This window comes from Chaetodon auriga, chromosome 7 (assembly GCF_051107435.1).
Source record: "Chaetodon auriga isolate fChaAug3 chromosome 7, fChaAug3.hap1, whole genome shotgun sequence".
NCBI lineage: Eukaryota > Metazoa > Chordata > Actinopteri > Chaetodontiformes > Chaetodontidae > Chaetodon > Chaetodon auriga.
Window position 1 is genome coordinate 12,901,185 of NC_135080.1, and position 22,130 is coordinate 12,923,314.

A 22,130-nucleotide genomic window follows, 5' to 3' on the forward strand; every position below is an offset into this window, starting at 1 on the left:
TTGTAAACCAAGCAGATTTACTTGGAGGGGGGATTCAAATATAGATAGGTAGACATATGATGCGCAGGAAACCTGCCCACACAACACATTTCATTGGTATTTGCTCATTTTAAGGTCACAATTAACAATTATTAATCAATTTTTTAAATAAATCTTTCAGTGAATGATTAATCATTTATTCTCTAAAATATCAGAAAATTGGGACAGATACTCACAATTTCCCGGAGGCCAAGGTGACGTTTTCAAATTACTTTCTTAAACAGGCTGGAGCCAGCAAATGTTTGGCATGTTTGATTAATAACGCAAACTAAATAAATGATCAAACTTCTTTCTCATTAATTTTCTGTCACTTAGTTGATTAATCAGATAATCATTTCAGCTCTAGTTGACTTATTCATGTAATTACTATTACATTAGACCAATTCCAGGAATAACCAGACTAATTTCCTCTTTACACCGCAGCACATCTAACCATGAACAAATAAGTACAGATTAAACGCGTGTTATCGTAACCTTTGTTTGAAAACAGCATTCAAATTGCATCATATTATTATTATTTTATTATTGTTATCATCAGTAACTTAATCAAACAATAGGACAAGTGCCTGTTTTTAACATTGATGTTGCTCTCATATGACCCTCACACTTACACACACACACACACACACACACACACACACACACACACACACACACACACACACACACACACACACACAGGGGCTGCTGGAGTCAAAGTCCTGCCAAAACCAAGGGACATGTAGTACAAATGGGAACTGTGTTTTTGCTTGCAACACACCAATGAATGTGCACGTGCATGCACATGACCCTGGATATTTAGGCCTCCTTTCCTGTTATTCACTCAGCTCCAGGCAGGAAGTATGTCAGCAACAACAGAGTGATAATAATGGATCACAAATCTAAAGGTTCTCCAGGCACAGGAAAGACTGAGGGACTCCAGGAACATCCTGTATTACACAGGCTGCGTGTAAATTTAAGGTGTGCCAACTATCAAGCAGCGTTGGGTTCAGTGTGTCATTCCAAGGCCATTCATAAAGATGATGTCACATAAAGCAGCAATTAAAGGATTTAATCTTAATAGAAAATATCCTGACAAGACTAGGGGCTTATCGAAGACATCCATACTGCCCCCTTGTGGTCAGTTTAGGATACTGCATCATTAAAAAAATCATGACACACCAAAAATGTATGACATAGCATAAAGGATGCATCATGAAGCAACAAACATGTTAGAAAAATGGAAATTTATTGCAAATGTTTGAGCAAAAAATACCAAAGTATAAGTATGTACTAGGTAACAGTTAGGTCAACTGTACAAGAAACTTAGATTAACGAACAACATGTCATTGTGATTATTTACTGGAATAAACGTCCAGAAATCACAGTTAACGCGATGCTTTCCAAACTTCTCAAAAGCTGTATACAGCTTTGTACATTATATTCATTTTTAACTGCTCAAAAAGAAACAGGCACAGTCAATAATCATCTCTAAAAATAATTTGTGAAATTTTAGCCGCTGTATTTTCACATCTCGCTATTTAAAAAGAAAAGGATCCGTTTTTCTCATTTAGGATTTTGCGACAGACCTTAAAAGTGTGTTCTTCAGGTATGTGCAGAGCTGGTTCATCAGGTCTTTATTCTGACCCTCGACCCAGTGCATCTCAATCACTACGTTGCTGTCCTCGAGCATCACATTCAGCAGACACTTTAACAGGAAGTGTTCCACTGCACCACGGCTCAGGGGTTGCTTTGGGGGTGGCTCACTTGCCGCAGCAGGTGCTTCCTTTGGGCCAGTTTCCTGCCTTGTTTCTTTGGAGGTAGAGGACTCCATGTCCACATCTTGCTCCGATACAGCTTTCAAGTCCTCTGTTTGCTCTCCAGCTGGGTTGTGCATTACATCTTTACTTGTCTCAGTTGAAGAGGCACCATTGCCCACCTGCTCTGCAGGCTGCAGCTGACCAGCTAGCTCCTGTGCAGACACAGTGTTGTTTTGAGCACTGTCACCCTGAGTGTTGCTGTCTTGTACAGAGGCAGATGGGTTTTGCGTTGCTGGGGTTGTGGCAGGAGCAGATGTGGCCACAGTGGTTTGAGAGCTGGTTCCAGTACAGTGAGGTGCTCTGGGAAGCTCTCGCAACTGACGCGCACCTTCACGCCTCTTCTGACGTCCGTGGATCCAAGTGTTCTCCACAGCCGTTAGAAAGAGGCTATGCTCCTGCTCCCTGCATGGGACACGTTTGTGCAGCACCTGCAGAGCCACATACAGAAGACGATGAGGTTTATTTAAGAAGTCTGATGTATTAAACTCATCCATTGTTTTTACTGAAGCAAACGTTCAGTGTTACGAGGTCATGAAGCAGATCCTGATAGAATATTTAAGCACCAGTAATGTCCCCCAGATCTACCACTTCAGCAAGGGTGAGACTGGGATAATCCTCTCCTAACGGTGCCAGAGCAGCCCTAAAGCTTACCCGCAGGTCAGTGAGCGTTTTCTCCAGCAGAGCAGCGATGCTGTCCACAGGGCTGTGTGCAGTAAAGCCTAAAGCCGAGGCCTTGGCCTGGAGCGCCTTCAGTCCTGCCTCTGGAAGTGTGAATGACAGGGGTTTACGTGCCCTTTCCAGTTTACGCTTCTTACTGGGAGGAGACTGAGATAAAAGAGGGAGATCAGGAGAAAATTAAACGACAGTCTGTAACAGAGAGTATTCTGGACATGTAAAATACAAAGGACACAAATTAAAACAGCTCCAAGTGGTGTATTTTAATAGAGAAACAGAGGGTCAGACAGAAGAACCATAGGCACGAGTCAACACTGTTTAAGATACCTGTGGTACCACGGCCAACAAGACTGATAAGCACATGATTCATTCTGAAATATGCATGAAAACATAGATTTGAGATCAATAAGATAGTCAACATTACAAATGATAATAGAGGGGAATTTATGTTCCAGCCAAAGAAAACACAGTATCACATCCTGAAGATTAGATACCACTGATATCTGCCCCCGTCACTTGGAAATATTTACAGCTCTTGCGTTTTTGACTTTGTCCACTTCATTCATGTCATACTTTAGATACACTCTTGCTGCACACTGTTAACTTCAATACTGTCACATATCTATCACTCGAGTCCAAACCACAGTTAGCTGTGATTTTAATTCCACAGGACACATGCATGAACTTGTAAACTGTGTGGCGTTTATCTGAGTGTTGTCTCTCTTTTTGAAAGCAAAGCTGCTGTCAAGTTATGTCAAGTTAAGATTTTCCTTAATTCTCAACAGCTTGGCATTAAAAAGTCATGGCTGTCTGCATTTGATCCTTTTACTGTTTATTTTTCACTGCTGGATTACATCTACGGTAGTTACAACCTATAATTACCTTATTATCTTATGACATGCCATCCAGTTACTAACCTGGATTGCAATGTTTTCTGACTATACATTCATCTTGCTATTATCTCTTTGAAGTACATTGTACATGAAAAGCTTTCTCCTTTTTCTGTATTAAGTTCAAATGTAATGAATAATGAACCCAGTTAACTGTAGCTCAGCAAGAGACACACATCGTTACACCTTACAAGCTGTGATGAGCATCAATGCATGTTCACTACGCACCACAAGAGGGCACTCCAACCACACGAGCTCCTCCTGAACCGGCTGCGAATTAAACACTGCTCCTTATTTCTAATCCCCTCTAATGTCACGCTGTGATGGCGGTGGAGGTCATTACCCAGCCGTGTCTGAGCACAACAGACGCTCTGCAGCGACCGTCCCCGACGCTTCCACTGCAGCCAATATGTCATCGCTGCACTAGCAAAGTCACTGCAGGCTGACTGAAAGTGGGGAGACAGCAGGGGTCTGCAGCTGCACTGTACTGTGACGGAGCAGACAGCATGGCCGACTGACCTACAAACAGCGGAGGGAAGGAGCAGGCTGTGACCTTCACACTGCTACACTGATCTGAGAGTCAAGTTTGGATTACTCATTCAATTTAGTGCATCCAAAGACTCTGCAGTCTTTTTTTTTTTAATTGTAGTTCATAATATATGTTTTCTCTTTATTTAATAGTTTAAGCATAATAAATACATTGACATGTCTTCCCTGCATCTGCTTCAATTTCATGAAAAAAAAAGCTTCACTTTCAGTAAAAGGTTTTTCAATCTTGATTGAACATCTATTGATTGATTGACTGATTTCAGTTAAAATTATGGTCCATGTAGATGCATGTTTAGAAGGCATAATTAATGGGTTGACAATGGACGCTGCCCTGTGTGGCTGCTTATTAGATCTCCTTTATCTCTTGTTGTTTCTCACAGACGTCTCTCCCCCCGTTTCCTCCACACTCTGCCAACCCTGCAGCTCACTCATTGTACGAGGAATGGAAATCAATAAAATCCATCAAGCCAAACAAATCTTTTTCTATGGAGCATCCTTGACACAGATTCAAACACACACACAAACACGCACGCACGTACGCACAGAGTCAACGTGCACAGACACAAACACAGCTTCACAAAAAGTAAGAAATCCACGTGTACAGTTGTACATACACACCTCTCCACTGAATCCCATCCTCTCCTGACTCTGCTGCTCTTTTGCTCCATTATTAATCCCACTTACCGACTCTCATCTCCCTCCCACTTTCACACACATACACATATACACACCAACACACACAATATGGGTAAATCACAACTTCACAATCCAAGCCCGGTCCAATTTTGAAAACCAGGCACGGTAAAAGCCTACAAGTTCAATAAGAGCTGTTCTCTCTAGATATAATGTCATCCAATCATCCATCTTGACCTCCTGAGTGTACACACACACACACACACACACACACACACACACACACACACACACACACACACACAAAGGAGAAACAAAACACTGCAGATTTCACCTTCAGGCAAACATTGTAAACTCTGATCACCCGTCTCCTTCCCACCCCCATTTCCCCAAACCCCTGCATGGACTCCTGACCTCTGGACCTTCCTGAACCCCCTTCCTGTCAGAGGCCTGTATGAGCATCAACAACACACCCCGGGGCTCAGATAAAGCCTGGCAGCCTTGAGCAGTCTATTCTATCTACCAGCCCTTTTATTCTGTCTGCATGTGCTCTAATCTCACAGTCCACAGTCTCCATCCTTTTGTCTGTTTTTTATGGATTTTTAAAAAAAAATCAGCATCTTGTTTTCTTTAATGCAGTCCATCCGTTCTCTCCCTTTAATCCATCCTCTGCATCTTTACCTTGAAAATCAGGACCTCATGTATATTATTACACCTTTAAAAAGCAGAATTCTGTTTCCATTTCTTCATGAAACCCAGATCAAAATCGAAGTACTCAACAGCTGGAGTAGTAGTGTTGGAGGCTCTGTGGTGACCTGGAGGTCAAACCACATTCATGCCTTCTGGAGCTGCACTAAACAAAAGCTTCTCTGGGAAACACCAACCATAACAGACATTATGGGACGTAATGACATAATGTCACGCCAAACAACTGTGCTGTCATGTGCCAAGGGAACACGGAGGAGGCTGCACAAGGAAGTGACAGATACAGACAAAAAAAAAGCTATAACGAGATATTGATTTTAAATAGTACACCAATTATTTAGCACGGAACTCCGATAACACTGTCAGACTCCCAATGGACAGTTCAAGATCAAAATCGATGTAGCAGGACCACAGATATCCTTTTCGCTCCACACATCTCCTTCATTGTTAAACCTGGTGTCTACATTAGCCATAAAGAAACTCCACTGCCGACAGTTCACTCAGAGATTTGGTTGTGGATCATAGACAGTATAATGACTGGACAGAGCTTCTTAGTATGGAAAGTCAAGCCAATGCGGAAATGCCTAAAAACTGCACTCCTTCTTAAGATCAGCAGGGGGCGACACTGGTTCTCAAAAGAAAACGATTATATGCAAGTTTATGAGAAAATGAGCTTACGTGATTTATTTCCCCACTAAACATTTTCCTAACGAGTTTATGGTCTCAGTTGTTCATTTCTTCATTCACGGGTCCATTTCAAGTAAAATAAGACGATAAAGGCGGGTATGCTTTAGGGCGTGGCTCAGGTGTTTACAGCGTCTCCTGGGGTTGTCACTCAGATCCAATCACGATAGAGGCATAGCAATGTGTAGACTCCCAAGCTCCACCCTCTCATCCAAATATGGTCACTGCTGGTTCCAAAAAAGTTGATCATTTCCATGATTCATTGTAAAATGTTTATGCTTCAGACCATCTACATCAAACACTACTGACTGGGAGCAGCTCCCTACATGAGATATAGGTTAACATTGTGACTCCACAGATAAATAAAGTTTTAATAGACCAGGGGAAGAGCGAGAAGATGTGAAGTCATGGAAGTAATAGTAGTTTGCAGGCTGACCTGGTAATAAGAGGGTTAAGTAGGTCACGGCTGCATACATGTCACATACGTTAAAGTCTATATGTAACATTAATGAGCACCCCCATGCACATATACTGTGCATACATATATACCAGACGGCCATAGGAACGCACGCATGAGGCAGAATTAGGTAGTCAACCATGCAAGGAACTACACATGCGGAAACTTCTGTCGACACAAGCATGCGCGCACACATCCACAGTAAACACACATGCTTGAGGGGTGTGCCTTGTAATGATGGCGAGCAGCTCGTGAGTGTAAATTATGGTGGAGGAGGAGGAGGAGGAGGAAGAGGAGGAGGAGGAGTGTTGAAGGAGGAAATGTAGGCCAATCATTCTGCTCAACTGCATTTCTGCTGAAAAGGCCAAAACAGAGACGAGTCCAGCAAAACACAAACAGTCCTCATTACACAGCCTCTGCTGCACCTGCTGACCGCCTCCCACCACACTTCATTTTCAACCTGTCATCACTCCAACACAGTCTCAGTCCTTCAACTGTTCTGGCTATTTCACTGTCTCTCCAACTCTCTCACTGTCCAGACAAAGACAATGCTTCGGTGTTGTATGCACACAGTCCTGCCCTGGTGACTGTTGCCTGGATACAGCATGTTAAAAATCACATAAACATCTCCCCCGAGGGAGGAATAAGTGCTTCTAATGGAACAGGGGCTGGAGGGAAAGAGAATACAGTCTGGTGAGGAGAGAGAGGATGGAGCGGGACAGAGGCGGTGCATTATTGAGGTGGAGGTTTTGGGGTTTTGGAAACATCCAGCAGCAGCGGAGCAGCTCAAGCAACAAAATGACTGCTGAGATTACTTACCTGTGCATTGATTTAAGGTACCAAAGTCTACTTTTCAATATTCTAAAGTGTCAAAGCTTATTGGATGGTACAATGAATTTCATTACTCAGCTGTAATGACCAAAAAACAATCTGCTGGGTCTCAAGAGTGCAGCAGGAGTGTATATGGGACAGAAATGAAACCTGCACAGACTCACCGGAACAATCACATCATAATAGAAACTCCAGGCCAGCGCCCACCGCATGGTCCGACCCTGGCAGAACTCTGTGTGTGTCACTTTGGGCACCTGAGGAAAAAAGAATATAAAAAAAAAAACAAAACAGATAACAGTCACAGGAGCTACATGCAGCAGATGACTGCACAACGAAAACTTCTACAGTACAAAAACACTGAATACTATGGAAATTACTGCAAAAACACAATTCCCCTTCTTCCTCTAATTATCTTAAATACTTTACATCTGTTGGAAGAAATATGGTTGCCTCCCTATTAAGGGTCATTTCATGCCGGTACAAATTAACGCTGATAACAAAAGTATTAGCCATAGAATAAAGCGATAGATAAAAACAACATAAAACTATATTCCATCATTAAACTATCAAACAGCTGGAGCCACTGAAGCAGCTGGCTGCTCTGAGTGAGGCAGAGATCTGACATTACGATACGTAGATGTGATAAAACAGCTCAACATAACCACAACCCTTTCAACAGAATTGACTCTGAAGCATCATCCTCCAAAACGCTCAATGAATCCTCGACATGATGACCTTTGACATCGTGATGCAAAGTGAACTGGGCACACTCAGTCTGCAGGTCTGCTGAAGCTGAATGAACTACAGTCTAATTTAAACTCAGTTCTCCTGCTGTGAGCATCTCTAATTGTGGGAGAGACAACAAAGATCCATAATGTGAAAAAGATACACATGTGGCGTGGAAACCTTTGTGCTAACAGAGCACTTTAACTGCTTCAGTAAACAGGAGGAGGAGGGTCACAAAGACAAAAAAGGCCGGAGGTCAAAGAGCTCTGTATCTGAGACAGTACCCAACACGCACATTTGCTAAATTAAAAAACACAAAGAGAGAGATGAGGCAAAGAGAGAGATGAGGAGGCACTGGAGAGAAGATCAAGTAATGGGTGATAAAAGCATTAGCATATTAACCAGGTGAGGTTTCTGTTTACACACACTTTAAAATGGGGCTGCAGTCTCCTCTCTGGACGCCAGCCAAAGCTGTACTCACTGTGATGAGCATCGACAGCACCCTAAAACCTCTGGAGGAGGTTTGAGAGATGGCAGGTGCAGACGTGGAGGGCGTGCTGAAGCTTCTTTTTTTTGTGTGTGTGCATGTGAGGGAAGTGAGTGGCACAGGACCAGAGGCCAGCAGCAGTCAGGAGTCATGTGCCGGATTATTAGTTAAGCTAATGCACGTTAGCTACAGAGTGCCATGTGATCCAGTCATGCACTGCAAACAGAAACCAGCTCATTCACGGCTCATTTGTGATGCTGCTTAGCTGGCATATATCAGAAAGAGCTGATGTGTTATATTTCTCTGGGTATCTGCTGCCCTGTCATTGACAACCATCTGTTTCTAACGTCAATACGCAGTCCCACAAGAGCGCCGGTTTGAGAGGGGAGGCAAAGATTGTTTTAACAAGCTACTATCTGACCATGCACAGGAGGGGTTCATGCCTGCATGAACACACTGAGATCAAAAGATGTGGATGCAGGATGTATTTGTGCGTCTGCCTTTCTGGGTACTCACCCCTTGCTTCCTCAGCTCCTCTTTCAAAGGTGCCAAGCTACATTTCTTCCCCAACATGCAGCTGTACCACCTGCAGAAAGAAGAATCCATATTAACCAGCTGCGTTTTGGTGGCTGACGGCGCGGGCGTGAGCTGCCAAGCAGAGATCAAACGAGCCAAGGTGAGCTTTGGGAAGCAACACATGAGAGACAGGAAAAATATCCGGGTGAGTTTTGTCCAAGGCGGGGGAAAAAAAAGCTGTTTTGAAGTCGCCCCGTGGTGGAGGCCTGATCAATAATCTCGGCTGTGCAATAAAGAGATGAGGTTGGTCTTGATCAATAAGCAGTAGAGTCCAGTTGGGGAAGATGGAGGTGATGAACACATCAGGGAGTCAGTCTGGAAGGAGGCCTGGCCAAGGCACCCAGTCAGGGTTAGCGTAGCTTTCACTACACGTTATATCAAGTGATAATATATCTTGACTGTCCTCTGACTGTCCAAAACTCTGAGACGCTCTGAGTTGATCAAAATGTTGATAAACTCGTCTGAGTTGCCTTCAAATGTCCCGTCACAGCAATGAGCTTTTGGAGTGGCAACAAGGAATTTTCAGGCTGTTTTTCTTGCCCGGCATTTTGCCTCTCGGGTCAAACTTTTTCCACTTGTTGGTTGAGGTTACTGGTGTCGTGTGCAGCCTGTAGGGAAGACTGCAGGCTCAACTCAGGCTTAAACAAAGCACTGCAACCTCCTTTGCATAATTATTGGGGAAAATAATCAGTTGACGGAAAATTAATCAGCAACAATCTTTATAATAAATCATTTATCAAGAAAAAATGTCTGTGGTTGCAGCTTCAGACATGGCCTTGAGCTCTGGAAACTTTTGATTGGCATCTGTGTTGCGTTTTATAAACTAAAGGACTCATAAATTAATTAAGAAAAAACTGACAGATTAATTGACGATAAAACAGATGCAGCTCTAGTTAATATATTCCTAAAAAAAACTGTAGACTTGAAGCTCAGTCAAGGATAAGGGACAGTGCTCTTTGTGCTTAAGATGTAAACGCAACATAATCTTTAAACATCAGGTTTCTATCAAGGACATGTGATTTTCAGTTGGGTTAATAAATTAATAGCACAGTAATTTACATATACTAACATTTTTATGTAAAGCATGGTTTCTGGTAGATTTATATAGATGTTAACAAGTGTAGGAAGGACCTCTGACTTGCGTTCAAAGCTGAGCCCTTGTAAATAGCCACATCCCTGAATGTGCAAAGCTACAGTCTCACCAAACTCCTGCAGATGAAATCGCACCTTAAAAAGCCGTTTTAACGTGTGAATGACGGTGAGAAAGGACGATGATTGGAATGAGGTTAGGGAGGTATGAAGATGCCCAGAGGGGTGACAGGGAGGAGAGAGCAACATGTCAGCCTCAGCAGACAGAATGAAATATTGAGCAGCTCTAATATTCACAGATGTTCCTCCACTTTTGGTCTCAGTGGGGAGGAACACCCAGAGCGGCTCCCCGGCTTCCCTCCTCCACCAGCGGCTTTTCAAACATCCCGAAGTGTGCAGCTGCATTAGCATCCATATTCATCTGTCTCTCTTCACATGTTGAAGCACAGGCGCATGATTACAATCTTATTACCAGAGATGGTAATTTTCATATCAATGGCATGATAAATGAGGAGTATTACCTCATTCTGACTGTGGATTTTGGCCATTTGGATGTGTTATACTGGGAACTAAGATTGCTTGCCCCTGTTTGACAGTAATTACACTTCAGTGGAAAGGAGAGGGAGAGAGGAGCAAGGCGGGGTGGTGTGGGGCGTCTCAAAGGACCAATCGGTGAAGTTGGCAGCGTTTCCATGGACACCTGGTGGCTGTGGTGTCCCAGCATGCGTTTGGGAGTGACAGCCGGCTCCAGTTGGTTTGGCCCGAGCCTCAAACCTGCTCAATAAGACTGGGTTCGTTCGCACTTCCTGTCTTCGCTACACGAGTGAAACACAGAGCCGCACAAGAGCAGGCAGGTGTTAAGATCACGTCCCTCTTAGGGCCACTCGTCTTTCAAGTGACGCATTATGCAAACACACACCACTGCACGCAGTGTGCACGCGCACACACAAACACACACACACTGTGCTCCCCTGTAGGCCAAGCAGGTGTGGCATGTCTAATCAGTCTTAATAGCACCACTCTGCAGCTCCCTCTATCTGTGTCTCACTCTGCTGCCCCGGTGACAGCCCTGGTTAACTGGGGAGGGTAAAGTGACGGCCACTGGAGACACCCCCACCTACCCAGCCAAACACAGCTGTTCCCTGTGGGCTCCCGGATACAGCACAGGGTGAGCGTGCGCCAAAATCATTAAACCAACTCTGGATGACAGCTCCATCTATGTGCAGCAACCCGTCTGCCCATTTCACCTCTCAGTGTCTCCCCTCCACTGGTGCTCTCAGCGGCCATTTAAGCCTCTCCAAGCCTCTCCAAAGAGGACAAAACTGCAGCACTCTGGTTCATCCATTATGTTGCTGTGTAACCACGAATACTTACAGCGTCTGTCTCTGACTGGGCTTGATAAATCTGGTTTAGGCTCACAAAAAAATACACCTGCAACCAGGGGGATAAACATCGAGTTTGATTCATTCTGTCCTGCTGTTTTTTCTCACCGCAAGCGTTTCTTGAGCTGCAGGCTGTCGTGAATGATCCTCTTGACAAACTCCAGTTCCCCGCCCTCCGCCATGATCTCTGTCACCCCGCCCGTGTTCACTGAACTGGGAGGAGGTCGCCGTGAGTTCCTGGAGTTTACCCCCTGGACAGGGGACAGACAGAGATTAAGATGAAATCCTATTAGAAGCCAGTTACTATCGTGTAAACAAATAGTGTTTCATGTCAGGCTCGCTCTGGCCCTTCAACAAGTGTGTTTGCTCTCCACAAGCCAAACAGTATGTTCAAAGAAGACTATCCTTTTATGATATAAATGTTCAGACAGAACACCAGTAAAATGTCAAAGGCAGGGAAACTCTTACCTTTGCTTCCAGCTGGTTGGCAAAAAAAGGAGGGTTGCACATGCAGAAGTCGTACACTATTCCTGTCTCCTCCTTCAAGGCGTCCATCAGCAGAGTCTTCTGAGGGACTTTGACAACTGGGATAGAGATGAGCCAGGGATTTGTAAGTTGGATGTTTTAGCTCTTGAAAAGAACAAAACAAAGCTAAAGACAATGTGCGACTTCAGGCTGTTCCAAAAAGAAACAAACAAAGAAAAAAGTTCATGACAGAAACGTGGTCAAATCTTTGATTCTCAGTCCAAAACCGTGGCCTTGGATCACACTGTGAGACACTATGCAATTTAAAACTGCTGACCAAAGACAGACAATATGACATCTGTGACCAATCAAAATATGGTACGACATGACACAGACGCGCTGACTGATGCAACACTAAGCAAGAAGCCTTTGTTTTACCTCTAGAGCTACAATTCAACTACCATTCAGTCGACTGCTGCAAATAACAACTACAAATCTTTATCACTGATTAATCTTCTGAATATATTCTCAATTAATCAATTAATTGCTTGATCTATAAACTACTATTATAAGTACTTGTAGCCACAGTTCAGTCAAACTTACACAGCTTCCCTTTAAGACACATGAGGTGAGACAATGTACGAACACTACACTGGAGCAGTCTAATGTCTGGAGAAACACTGTTCTTCAACCGCACATACCTTTAATGAGGTCAGACAGGTTGTTCTGCTCCACGTTTTTCGTAGCATAGTCAAAACAGATGTCGTCCACCTCTGTAGCCAGAAAGTACCAGCCGTTCATTGTGGCTCCCAGCAAGGGGTAGATACAAGACGCCCCAGTGCCTGAACACACACACACACACACACACTTTCATTCAACAATGTGTAAAGACACTGTGATGCTGTTTAAAATGAACGGCAAATGGACTGCATCTTCTTTAACTTAGTGGCCATAATGGACGATAAATGTCAGCTCCAACAGCCGTTATTGAATCATTCACATATGACAGGCTGCATAATTCAGTCACGGCTCAGACAGAGGCGGCACTCGTTTGTAAAGGAAACACCCAGTGGTGATCCATCAGAGCGCAGACAGCTTCAATCTGCTTACAGAAAGATTCAGGGCCACCAATCAGTGACCTGAGGACACACACACACACACACACACACACACACACACACACACACACACACACACACACACACACACACACACACCCTTTTTTCTTTGACAGACAGAATAGCAAACAAGCTGTGACATGTGGATGGGGATTTGGTTAGTAAGTACTGGGAACACTGGGAATGACTGGGCTCATGTGTACCAGCTGGAAGCAACAACTGACATTTCGTGTGCTGCTCTGAGCTGCTGGCAGCCACATCAAGAATAAACAAGAGCACGGATCTCAAAGTCTAATTAACCCGGGGCCGCTCACTTGAACTCTCAACATGTTTTTGGTTTTTTTGTTTGGTTTTTTTGTTTCTACACTGATTTTCAAATATAGAAAATTGCAGAGAGAATCACTTTCATGAAAGGTAATGTCATCTCAATCTATCCAGAGCATCCTCACCAAGTGACGATGAAAGTGATACCTATGGCACACACTGTAAGATGTGCAGCATTTGACAGAAATAGCGGTGGTGGTACCGATGTCAATGCCTCTTCGTGGTTGCTTCTGGCCATCGATGAGGTCCTCCACCCAGTGGATGTAGTTGAGGCGGAGGGGGACGGTGGGTATGAGGCGCTCCAGAGGGATGTCTATGGTCAGGTTGAAGTCCTCCTTCAGCAGGGTGCAGGTCAGCGCCCGCACTGCCTCCGGCTCTTTGAAATTCACTCTAGAGGAGAAACAGACATGGCTGAATGAGTTCATGACAGCAGTTTACATTTTCTCAGACAAAGTTTCAAAGTGAGAAGCGCATTAGCCAGTTATCAGGAAGCAGGAGGAGATTTTTCTTTAGGATAACTCACTTTCTGTTACATTTTGTGGTTATGACAGATACTGGGGCTGGATCAGCAAAAACCTTGGACAGTCATTGAACAGATGGAGAGAGCTGTGGTATTTGAAAGGAGTGAAAACTGATCATGAATTGTCCTCCTTCCTCATAGACAGCTATGTAATATGAGGAATGTTGATAACTTCAGCTTTCCCAACAAAAATGACTAGAAACCAAATCAGTTAGTTGTAGACTTGGTGAATACGATGTTATTATCACTGATAGGAATGGCCGATAAAGCTACAAAACTAAAACCAAGTATGAAACCAGAATTTTCCTTTAAGTATGATTTCAATTTACCAGCTTGCTCAGCCTCTTTGTTTTACCAATGAGGCGACCCGACAGCAATTTACCAAACTGCTCTTAATGCAGCTCTTCATTAACCCTCTGCAGCTCTCTGCACTCAACCTCATTACTTCACATTACACGCACGCACGCACGCCCGCACACACACACACACACACACACACGTGCACACAGGACAATAGGGAGATAAGCAACCCATCAATTCACAATCCACTGCTAATGACAATGAAATTCACATCTACAGCATTGTGAAAACCTCCCACTTTTTACTCCCAATCCTCAGTCCAGCCCGTTCGGCTCTCCCGTCTTTTCCTCTCGACGTGTTTCATGATTGCAGCTGTCACACAAGCGGCACGAGTGTGGCAGACAAAACGAGTGGGCGAGATACGTATAATTAAAGCTTTGCCGAGTGCTTTCGCACCTTGGCAGATGTAATTAGACACATCCTGGTGATGGGAGCGTCTGGCACCTCACGAGTTTTGTGCGAGCATATTTTCAGTCTGCTGCTGGCAGAGATGGAGATACAACTCTGAGATCCAGGGCAGCTGACCTACTTTATTTTATTTTATTTTTTTAATTTTCATTGTTTAATCTCACAAATCAATTACACGTGAGCAATAAATGCTTTTCTCTCTCAGTATTCAGCTCCTTGTCGGTGATACTTCACAACAAAAACAAGTACAACCAAGAGGATTTCACTCTGTAAAGTTATCATGACAGCGATCATTTTATCAGCATCATGCTGGAGGATATCGTGTTAGGGCCAAAGTCAGTTTGAGCACCAGTTAAAGCACAATTAAAAGCTGAAATAGTCGGAGCCCTCAGGTAGATTCAGCAATTATACCTGATATTAAGTACCTGTTTCATTGTGAGGGGTTCTGTGTCAAAACATAGTATTAATGACTTTAATTTTTCCAGCTATTCCAGATATTTTAATCACATGAGTGCATATCCTTAAACCTATTTGTGTTTAATCAAGTAATCACAAAATAACTGATCCAGAAGTGTAGAAATACTTGACTCAAATTGAGTTGGATGAACATGTGTTGAGGGTCTAATAGCGTCTCAGTCTGGTTCCAATGGGACTCTGGAGCAGGTCGTTTGTGGTGTTAAAGCAAAGGAGACCAAGCACAGATTTAATGACAGTACATGTTATTTTAGCCATGGTTGGTCATTCGACCGCAACATGTATCAGGTCAGGACACAAGTACAAGGATTTTCTTTATCATTCAGAGTGAAAGGAGGGTTGTGTCTTTAGTCCACACGGACTAGAACGAACAACAGATGTGAAAGCAAGTTACAGCCCTGACAAGTTGGGACGCTGTGTAAAACGTAAATAAAAACAGAATGCAGTCAATGTACACATGAACTGTTTACTGACAACAGTTTTGCAAAGTGTTCCTGAGCCCATGTAGTAATATCCATTCTACAATCATGCGTTCACAAAGTGGTGAACCTCGCTCCATCCTTGCTTGTGAGCGACTGAGTCTTTCCAGGATGCACCTTTCATACTCCATCATGATTCTATCACCTGTTACCAGTGAACCTGTTTACCTATGAAATGTTCCAAACAGGTGTTTTTGGAGCATTCCACATCTTTCCCAGTCTGTAGTTGCTCCTATCCCAACTTGTTTGAAACGTGTTGCTCCATCAAATTCAGAATAAGCAGATATTTATAGAAAATAATGAAGATAATGAGGAAAAACATTACATATATTGTGTTTGTACTGTTTCCATTTGAGTATATGTCAACTTTATTGGATTTGTGGTTTTAGGGCCACAATCTCCACTGACTCACATCTGCCTGGACATCCTTGTTGCAGGTAATTCTCCCTTTCTCTCTCCCCTCATTTCCAACAGTCTCTCTACTGTCTGGTGTCAAATTAAAACTTACTATCCCCTGATTTTCTAGTCAGAAGTAAGACTGAGAGCAAAACAGAGGACAAACCCTGCCGCAGAGGTGACTCTGATCACTTAACTCTGCATCTTCATACAGGAGCGATAACAAAGACAAATGACCCTCCAGCAGCCAGGTGTGAGATGGATACAAATGAGGAGTGATTTACCTGTAGAGTCTAACATCAATCTTACCCAGTGTCTCCCCACCTAATGAACAAATTAGGTTAATGGTCCAGGTTAATCAGCGGCTGAAGGACTGTGACCTCTTGGAGAAACACCTGGCTCCTTCGAGGACGAGCAAAATGTTTTCAGAAGACGAGCCACTGAAGAAATTTGCACTTTAAAAATGGCCTGAGCTTTGGGGAGGAATCGGGCTAATGAGGGAGAAGTGATACATCAGCATTACGCTCACTCTCATCCAAAATGAAAGCTCTGCCTCTCGCATCTGTCCGGCTCTCAAATATTCTGCCCTCTCTTTCATTTCTCCTCAGAGGCACCATTAGATAAGGATCAATATTCAGAGAGGGAGGCTGCTCAGGCCAGCCCTCTATTTTTAGCCTCTGATGAGTGTGTGTATGGTAGCGTGTGTGTGTGTGTGTGTGTGTGTGTGTGTGTGTGCAGTGCAGACCGATCACTCCCATCAGCAGCACTGCGAATGCCACATCTCCATGGCAACCCCACCGACTGAACAGATGAGGGGAGCACGCAAATCCGGCCACGCTGGAGCAATGGCTGATGCCAGACGGAGCGTGAGCGCGCCCGCGATTTACGCGTCTGCTGCCACGTAGGTGCACCACTGCGTGCTTACGACATTAAAGTGGCTGACGGGATACAGCGTGGGACAAACCTGAACGAAAGCCGGGATGGGACTAAATACACTGTGTAGACAAGAAAAGTTAGCAGGAGTCAGATACAACTCCAGGCTTGATGCCAGCTCACGTTCAGGTAAAACAACGGGCCCAGGTGAGAAGGAGCGAATAAAAAGTGTACAGCGAGACTCTGCAGGTGAAGAAGAGGAGATTTAAGTGCTGAGGAGCAGAAAAGTGTCCATGTGGATGAAGAGGACGACATCATTAGATTGGAGGGGAGTTTACTGCTGAGACACTGCTCACGCTCACCTCCACGCTACATGATCAGCTGAAAGCACACACACACGCGCACACACACACACACACACACACACACACACACACACACACACACACACACACACACACACTAGTAATCTCTGGTCACAGAGATTTGACCTTCAAGGTACATCTACTTCACTCTGAATGTGCTGGGAGACATTTTTTTTGCTGATTAGCAGCAATGTCTTACCTCGTGGTTTGTTTGTTTTTTTTTTGTTTTACACATTGGGAAAAGTCCATTTTGAGTCCACACAAGAGCAGAAACAAGTGCATCACTTATGACTCTTTTTAGATTTAAAGCTAAACTGACTCTCTGAATATCTCTGAGCTCATTGACTGACATTCTGCAGTTCTACAGACATGCTGATGCTGTAAAACAAAAAAAAACCCAACAGGCTGCAATGATTATGTTTCTAGATCAGGATGATTATTATGATTATTTAGGTTAAAATCTATTTTTTCCTCCATTGTTCATTTTGTTTTAAAATGGATTCTATTATTACTTTAAATGTAATAGTGAACAAAAGCCACAAAATAATAACATAAGGCACCAACAGACAACCTGGGATCAGACTGCCAGTTTAACACGGACACATACACATTTTCACTTCATTACACATGAGTTTAGGTACACTGGGACCTAAGTATTGAAAGAAGAAGGCAGCTAAAGAAAGCTTATTGGAGCTGCTTCTTGGAAACCCTGTGGCCAGCCCCAACACAACCCAAATTATAATTCATTACAAACAGCTTTCAGATAAACGATTTGGAGCAGGATAATGGTTGCGCCTGGTTATTAAGAGCATGGCACTGAAGCCACACAGCAGACGCCAGCCTCATCACAGATTTAGTAAATGAAATATGTAAAAATAATACCCTACCTGAGGCAGTGAGTTTCCCTTATCTCTCTCTCCAATCAGGTAATAAAAAATATCTGTATGGTAATAGCTCTGCTGAGATTGCCAGTTGGGGACGTGCTGTTGGTAGGTTGACATTTATCAATTGAAAATTTGGCACCAGAGGTTATAATTACTGATTCATTTCTCCTCTGTTGCTAAGAACATGCTTAATAATATATATCTGAGAAAAAAAAAAACGGTGTGAAAATGTAACATGTCATTAATTACAGAAGTGAAAATCCTTCCACAGATGATGGTCTCGCAGCCAAAAAAAATATGACTACCAAATTAAATGTCACCCAGGCTGTTGCATTTTTAATACCCATTCATGCCTCCTAATCCCACCCCTCTATCTGCCTGATCTGAGCCCCCCTTCCCCAAAAACTGAAACAAACCAACACTCAGACTATTTTGGGGTTTATCTCTTCCACACTTCAATTCCAATCACATCCCCCCTAATTCTTTTCCTGCTGCCTCTGGTCTGAGCCCGACTCTCGGCCCGCTGCTATCAGTCCTCTCCACTGACGATCCCTAAATGAAGGGAGACATATCTCCCCTGAGGATTGAGTGAGTGTCTCCCCAAGATTACTCTCATCCCCGACCCAGTGCTTAAATACTTAAAAACCCAGTAGATGAATTCATTGGGAAATACAAAACCAGCCTAATCCCTCCACTGATGGAATGACAGACTGATGGGGAAGGGGAGCCAAATTTCTGCAGACGGCTAACCAGAGCTGGTGCCACGCACAAAGTGAGACGCAAATCCTGGACAGCCGTTCATGTAGCAGGCAAAGAGAAAAACTGGCAACTGACTCCAGTCTGAGTCAATGTCTGATCACTGTGCTGCTGAGAACTATTGTCCTAAGAAACGAAGACTGTTCACAATCCATGTGAGGTGATCCCAATGAACATTTCTTGCCATGGTACCTGCATGGCTCTTGGGATGGGAATGACAATCCATCACTTTTGGTCCAGACTGAAATATCTTAAAAACTATGGATTGTCATGACATTTTGAGAAGACGTCCATGCCCCCCTCAGGATGAACTGTAACTCTTTCATAACTTAATTAATCAATCAAAATTGTTAATCCAATAATTTTCTGTCATTAATCCACTGAAATCTATTAATGTTCCATCATTAAATAGACTCGTGTTCAATTAAAGCACAATGCGGCCTGCTTTATTGCTATCAACCAACGTACCAACGTTAATTTCTGTGTTTTTTCACATTTTTTGTTTTATACAAAAATGTCACACATAACAATTGGCGAGTTGTCCAATTTCCCCATTGTCTAAATTCAATTTCCACATAGGATGTCCAGCCCTGACGCTACCAGCCCATCGTTTGTCATCTGCCTGTCTGTTGGTGAGCCGCAGACAGACAATCAGACATTACAAACTGATAATTAACACCTGTCACAGACGGACATCAAGTCGAGCTTTACAGCGTGCCCACACATGCACGCTCGCTCCGCCATAAGATGATTGACTGGCCACCTCACAACCACAAAGGATCAGCCCACACCAATATGTTCACAGTCACATGCAGATGTTAAGACAGGCTGCAGTGAAACCACGTCTGCATTCATCTGCACAACACAGACAATAACAAGTGATTTCCTCGCTGAGCAGACGTGGTACCTGTTTCAGAAAAACACAAACAAAGAGGGAGGAGAGTGTCTCGGTCCTGACAGACGAACAGCAGACTTCAAATACAAGTCCAACAATAACTGTCAGCTCTAACATTCGTTGGGAGTTTGCTTTGTTTTGACGGACATTTGTATCAATTGAGGAGACTTCAAAAAAACTGAATAATTAAAATCAAAGCTGACAAACTGACATGTCTCGCTGAGAGCACTAGAACCTACTTAACCAACATAAACTGTGAATGCCATTCAAAAATTAAGGCTGGTTACTGTTTGGTATTTTTAGATCTCGGTGCATTATAGTACCTGAGTTTTAGAGCTGATACCAAACCTATTTTTACCACAAGGAACACTTACAAGTAAAACAGCATTATTAATCATATAAAGATTAAGACAGACACAAAGATGTCAATTAACTGTAATTAACATTAAAAACACCAGGAACTTATTCATGGACCCGATTCAGGTTGTTGCCTCGTGGTTAAACACCCTCCTCTAACTCATCTCCTGCCACTCTAGAAGTCCAAACATCCACTTAGATTCACATGAGTGTTCATCTTTAAGTTAAACTGGAAATAAGTGAACGACAGGGAGAGGGGACCCACTAAGACCCTCCACTCGCAGCCCCACATCCGCCTGTACAGAACAAAAAAAAGCAACCGGGAGCTCACACTGCTCCCCATCAACGCCACTAATCCCAGCAGACATATTCTTCCTTTGTTCTCCTGCATGGAGTTTTTCACCATCATGACTTGATCAGCAGCACCTCACTGGGAGGAGCACACACATAAATGCAGTGTTTCAGTCCCATAATTTGGTTCCAGCATCAGAAGAAGGTGAAACACAGGAACCTGGCAGGGCAGTGATTGACAGACCAAACTATTTTTTAAATTGGGAGTTGGTTTTGAACACACATACTTTGTGAAGTCTCTCTAATGAAAAGAGAACAGCATACAGAGGATGAAGTGAAAAAGAAAAAAAAAAAGTCTTTTGATGTTGGGTCCATTAATCATTTGTCCAGGTTTCTTCTTCTTTGCTATTGCCAGAAGCTGAACTAGCAGTAAAGAGTCAGCTGAGGCATGAATGGGATCCTCAGGGCAAAACTCTGGCATACTGACTGGCATCTGATTACCCCTGTCACAACTGTTAGAGATGCATCCAACCTTTGTTTTTCTTCTCAATATCTGTGCTGATACCTCAAATCAAACCTCATAACTCAAATTGCAATTCATCCCAAAAGTGTTGGACGGGGTTGAGGCGAGAGCCATGTCGCCCACTCAGGTTCTTCACCACCACACTCAGAACAACATTTCTTTATGGTTTCTTCCATTTCAATCAATACAAACCATACAAAAATCAAAGATGAAGGGATCCAAAAGTACACACACAGGAACTATATAGTGTAATAAAGCAGAAGCCACAGGATACCAGGGCTGCTATGTGATGATGATGATAATGGAGAGAGATTTAAGATCACGGACAAACAATCAATAAGACAGACTGCAGACTACTTTCTTCACATGCACTCTCAGGACGCTCTCAGGTACTTACACAGGTCTTCCGGTGAGGCTGGTGTGCACGTGCTGCTGGAAGTCAGGATATTTGGAGGCCAGGTAACCAAAGTCCGGCGGTTTGTCTTTGTAACGGTTCCGAGGATGCATGGACTTATTCAGAGCCATGACCGGAGCTCTGAGGAAGAGACAGACATAGACATGAAGCTGCAACAACAGGCACAAAGAAATAATGATAATAAATCATTTTGATAAGAGCAGAGAGTTTGACTTTGGGTGAAATTATGGGCGTTATGCACTGACATGAAACTTGTTCTTCAACACAGGGACCTAGTTTAACTTCTGTTGGCACCTTTCTGCTGTTTCTGGTTTCTGTGTTTTAAATGACTGGATTTTGTTGGACTTTAATGTGGGGAAGAACTTATTTTGATTGGTCAAACCGGAGTGAAAACTAGCGGACTCGCTCATTTTGGAGCTAACATTTTAAGCTAACGTGTCGCCAGTGCCTGTGTGTGCCTACCTTCAGTGCGGTGTTCCGTGTTGTAATGAAGCCTGTTAATATTTCCCGGCTGGTGAACACTTTAACGGACTAAACAACTGTGAAGAAAGCGCTGGCGCGTCTCACGTTGTCCAAACGTTGTCCAGTTTCTGCAACTCTCTTCCTGGTTGCCCGCGACGTCACCGTCTACGTCCTAGCGTGTTGACGTCATTAAGAAATCCATGTATACAGTTTGATTATGAATTTAACTCTTCAGAATAAAAT

The 22,130-nt window shown here is 43.5% G+C and overlaps 1 protein-coding gene across 2 annotated transcripts; it reads right to left on the bottom strand.

Annotated features, from left to right (window-relative positions):
- Window positions 1-1,246: 1,246 nt before the first annotated feature.
- mettl16 (methyltransferase 16, N6-methyladenosine) lies at window positions 1,247-22,035 on the bottom strand. Of its 2 annotated transcripts, none has more exons than XM_076736075.1 (10): window positions 21,888-22,035; window positions 21,408-21,545; window positions 13,632-13,819; window positions 12,689-12,829; window positions 11,991-12,106; window positions 11,631-11,773; window positions 8,992-9,061; window positions 7,427-7,516; window positions 2,490-2,663; window positions 1,247-2,266 (listed from the first exon to the last, which is right to left on the bottom strand). In XM_076736075.1, the coding sequence occupies exons 2-10, from the start codon at window positions 21,533-21,535 to the stop codon at window positions 1,589-1,591; spliced, it is 1,728 nt and encodes a 575-aa protein (XP_076592190.1). In that variant the 5' UTR covers window positions 21,536-21,545; window positions 21,888-22,035; the 3' UTR covers window positions 1,247-1,588. The 2 variants fall into 2 exon arrangements, with proteins under 2 accessions (XP_076592190.1, XP_076592189.1); XM_076736074.1 differs by having other exon boundaries at window positions 13,632-13,840.
- Between the last annotated feature and the right edge of the window lie 95 nt (window positions 22,036-22,130).

Bases quoted from the DNA above. Each gene is read 5' to 3' on its own strand.
- mettl16 (XM_076736074.1), bottom strand. From the start codon at position 21,535: ATGGCTCTGAATAAGTCCATGCATCCTCGGAACCGTTACAAAGACAAA. The intron at 13,841-21,407 runs GTAAGTACCTGA...GAACTCATTCAG, and splicing joins AGCCTCACCGGAAGACCTGT to CCATGTCTGTTTCTCCTCTA. The intron at 9,062-11,630 runs GTGAGAAAAAAC...TTCTTTCTGCAG, and splicing joins CAGCTCAAGAAACGCTTGCG to GTGGTACAGCTGCATGTTGG.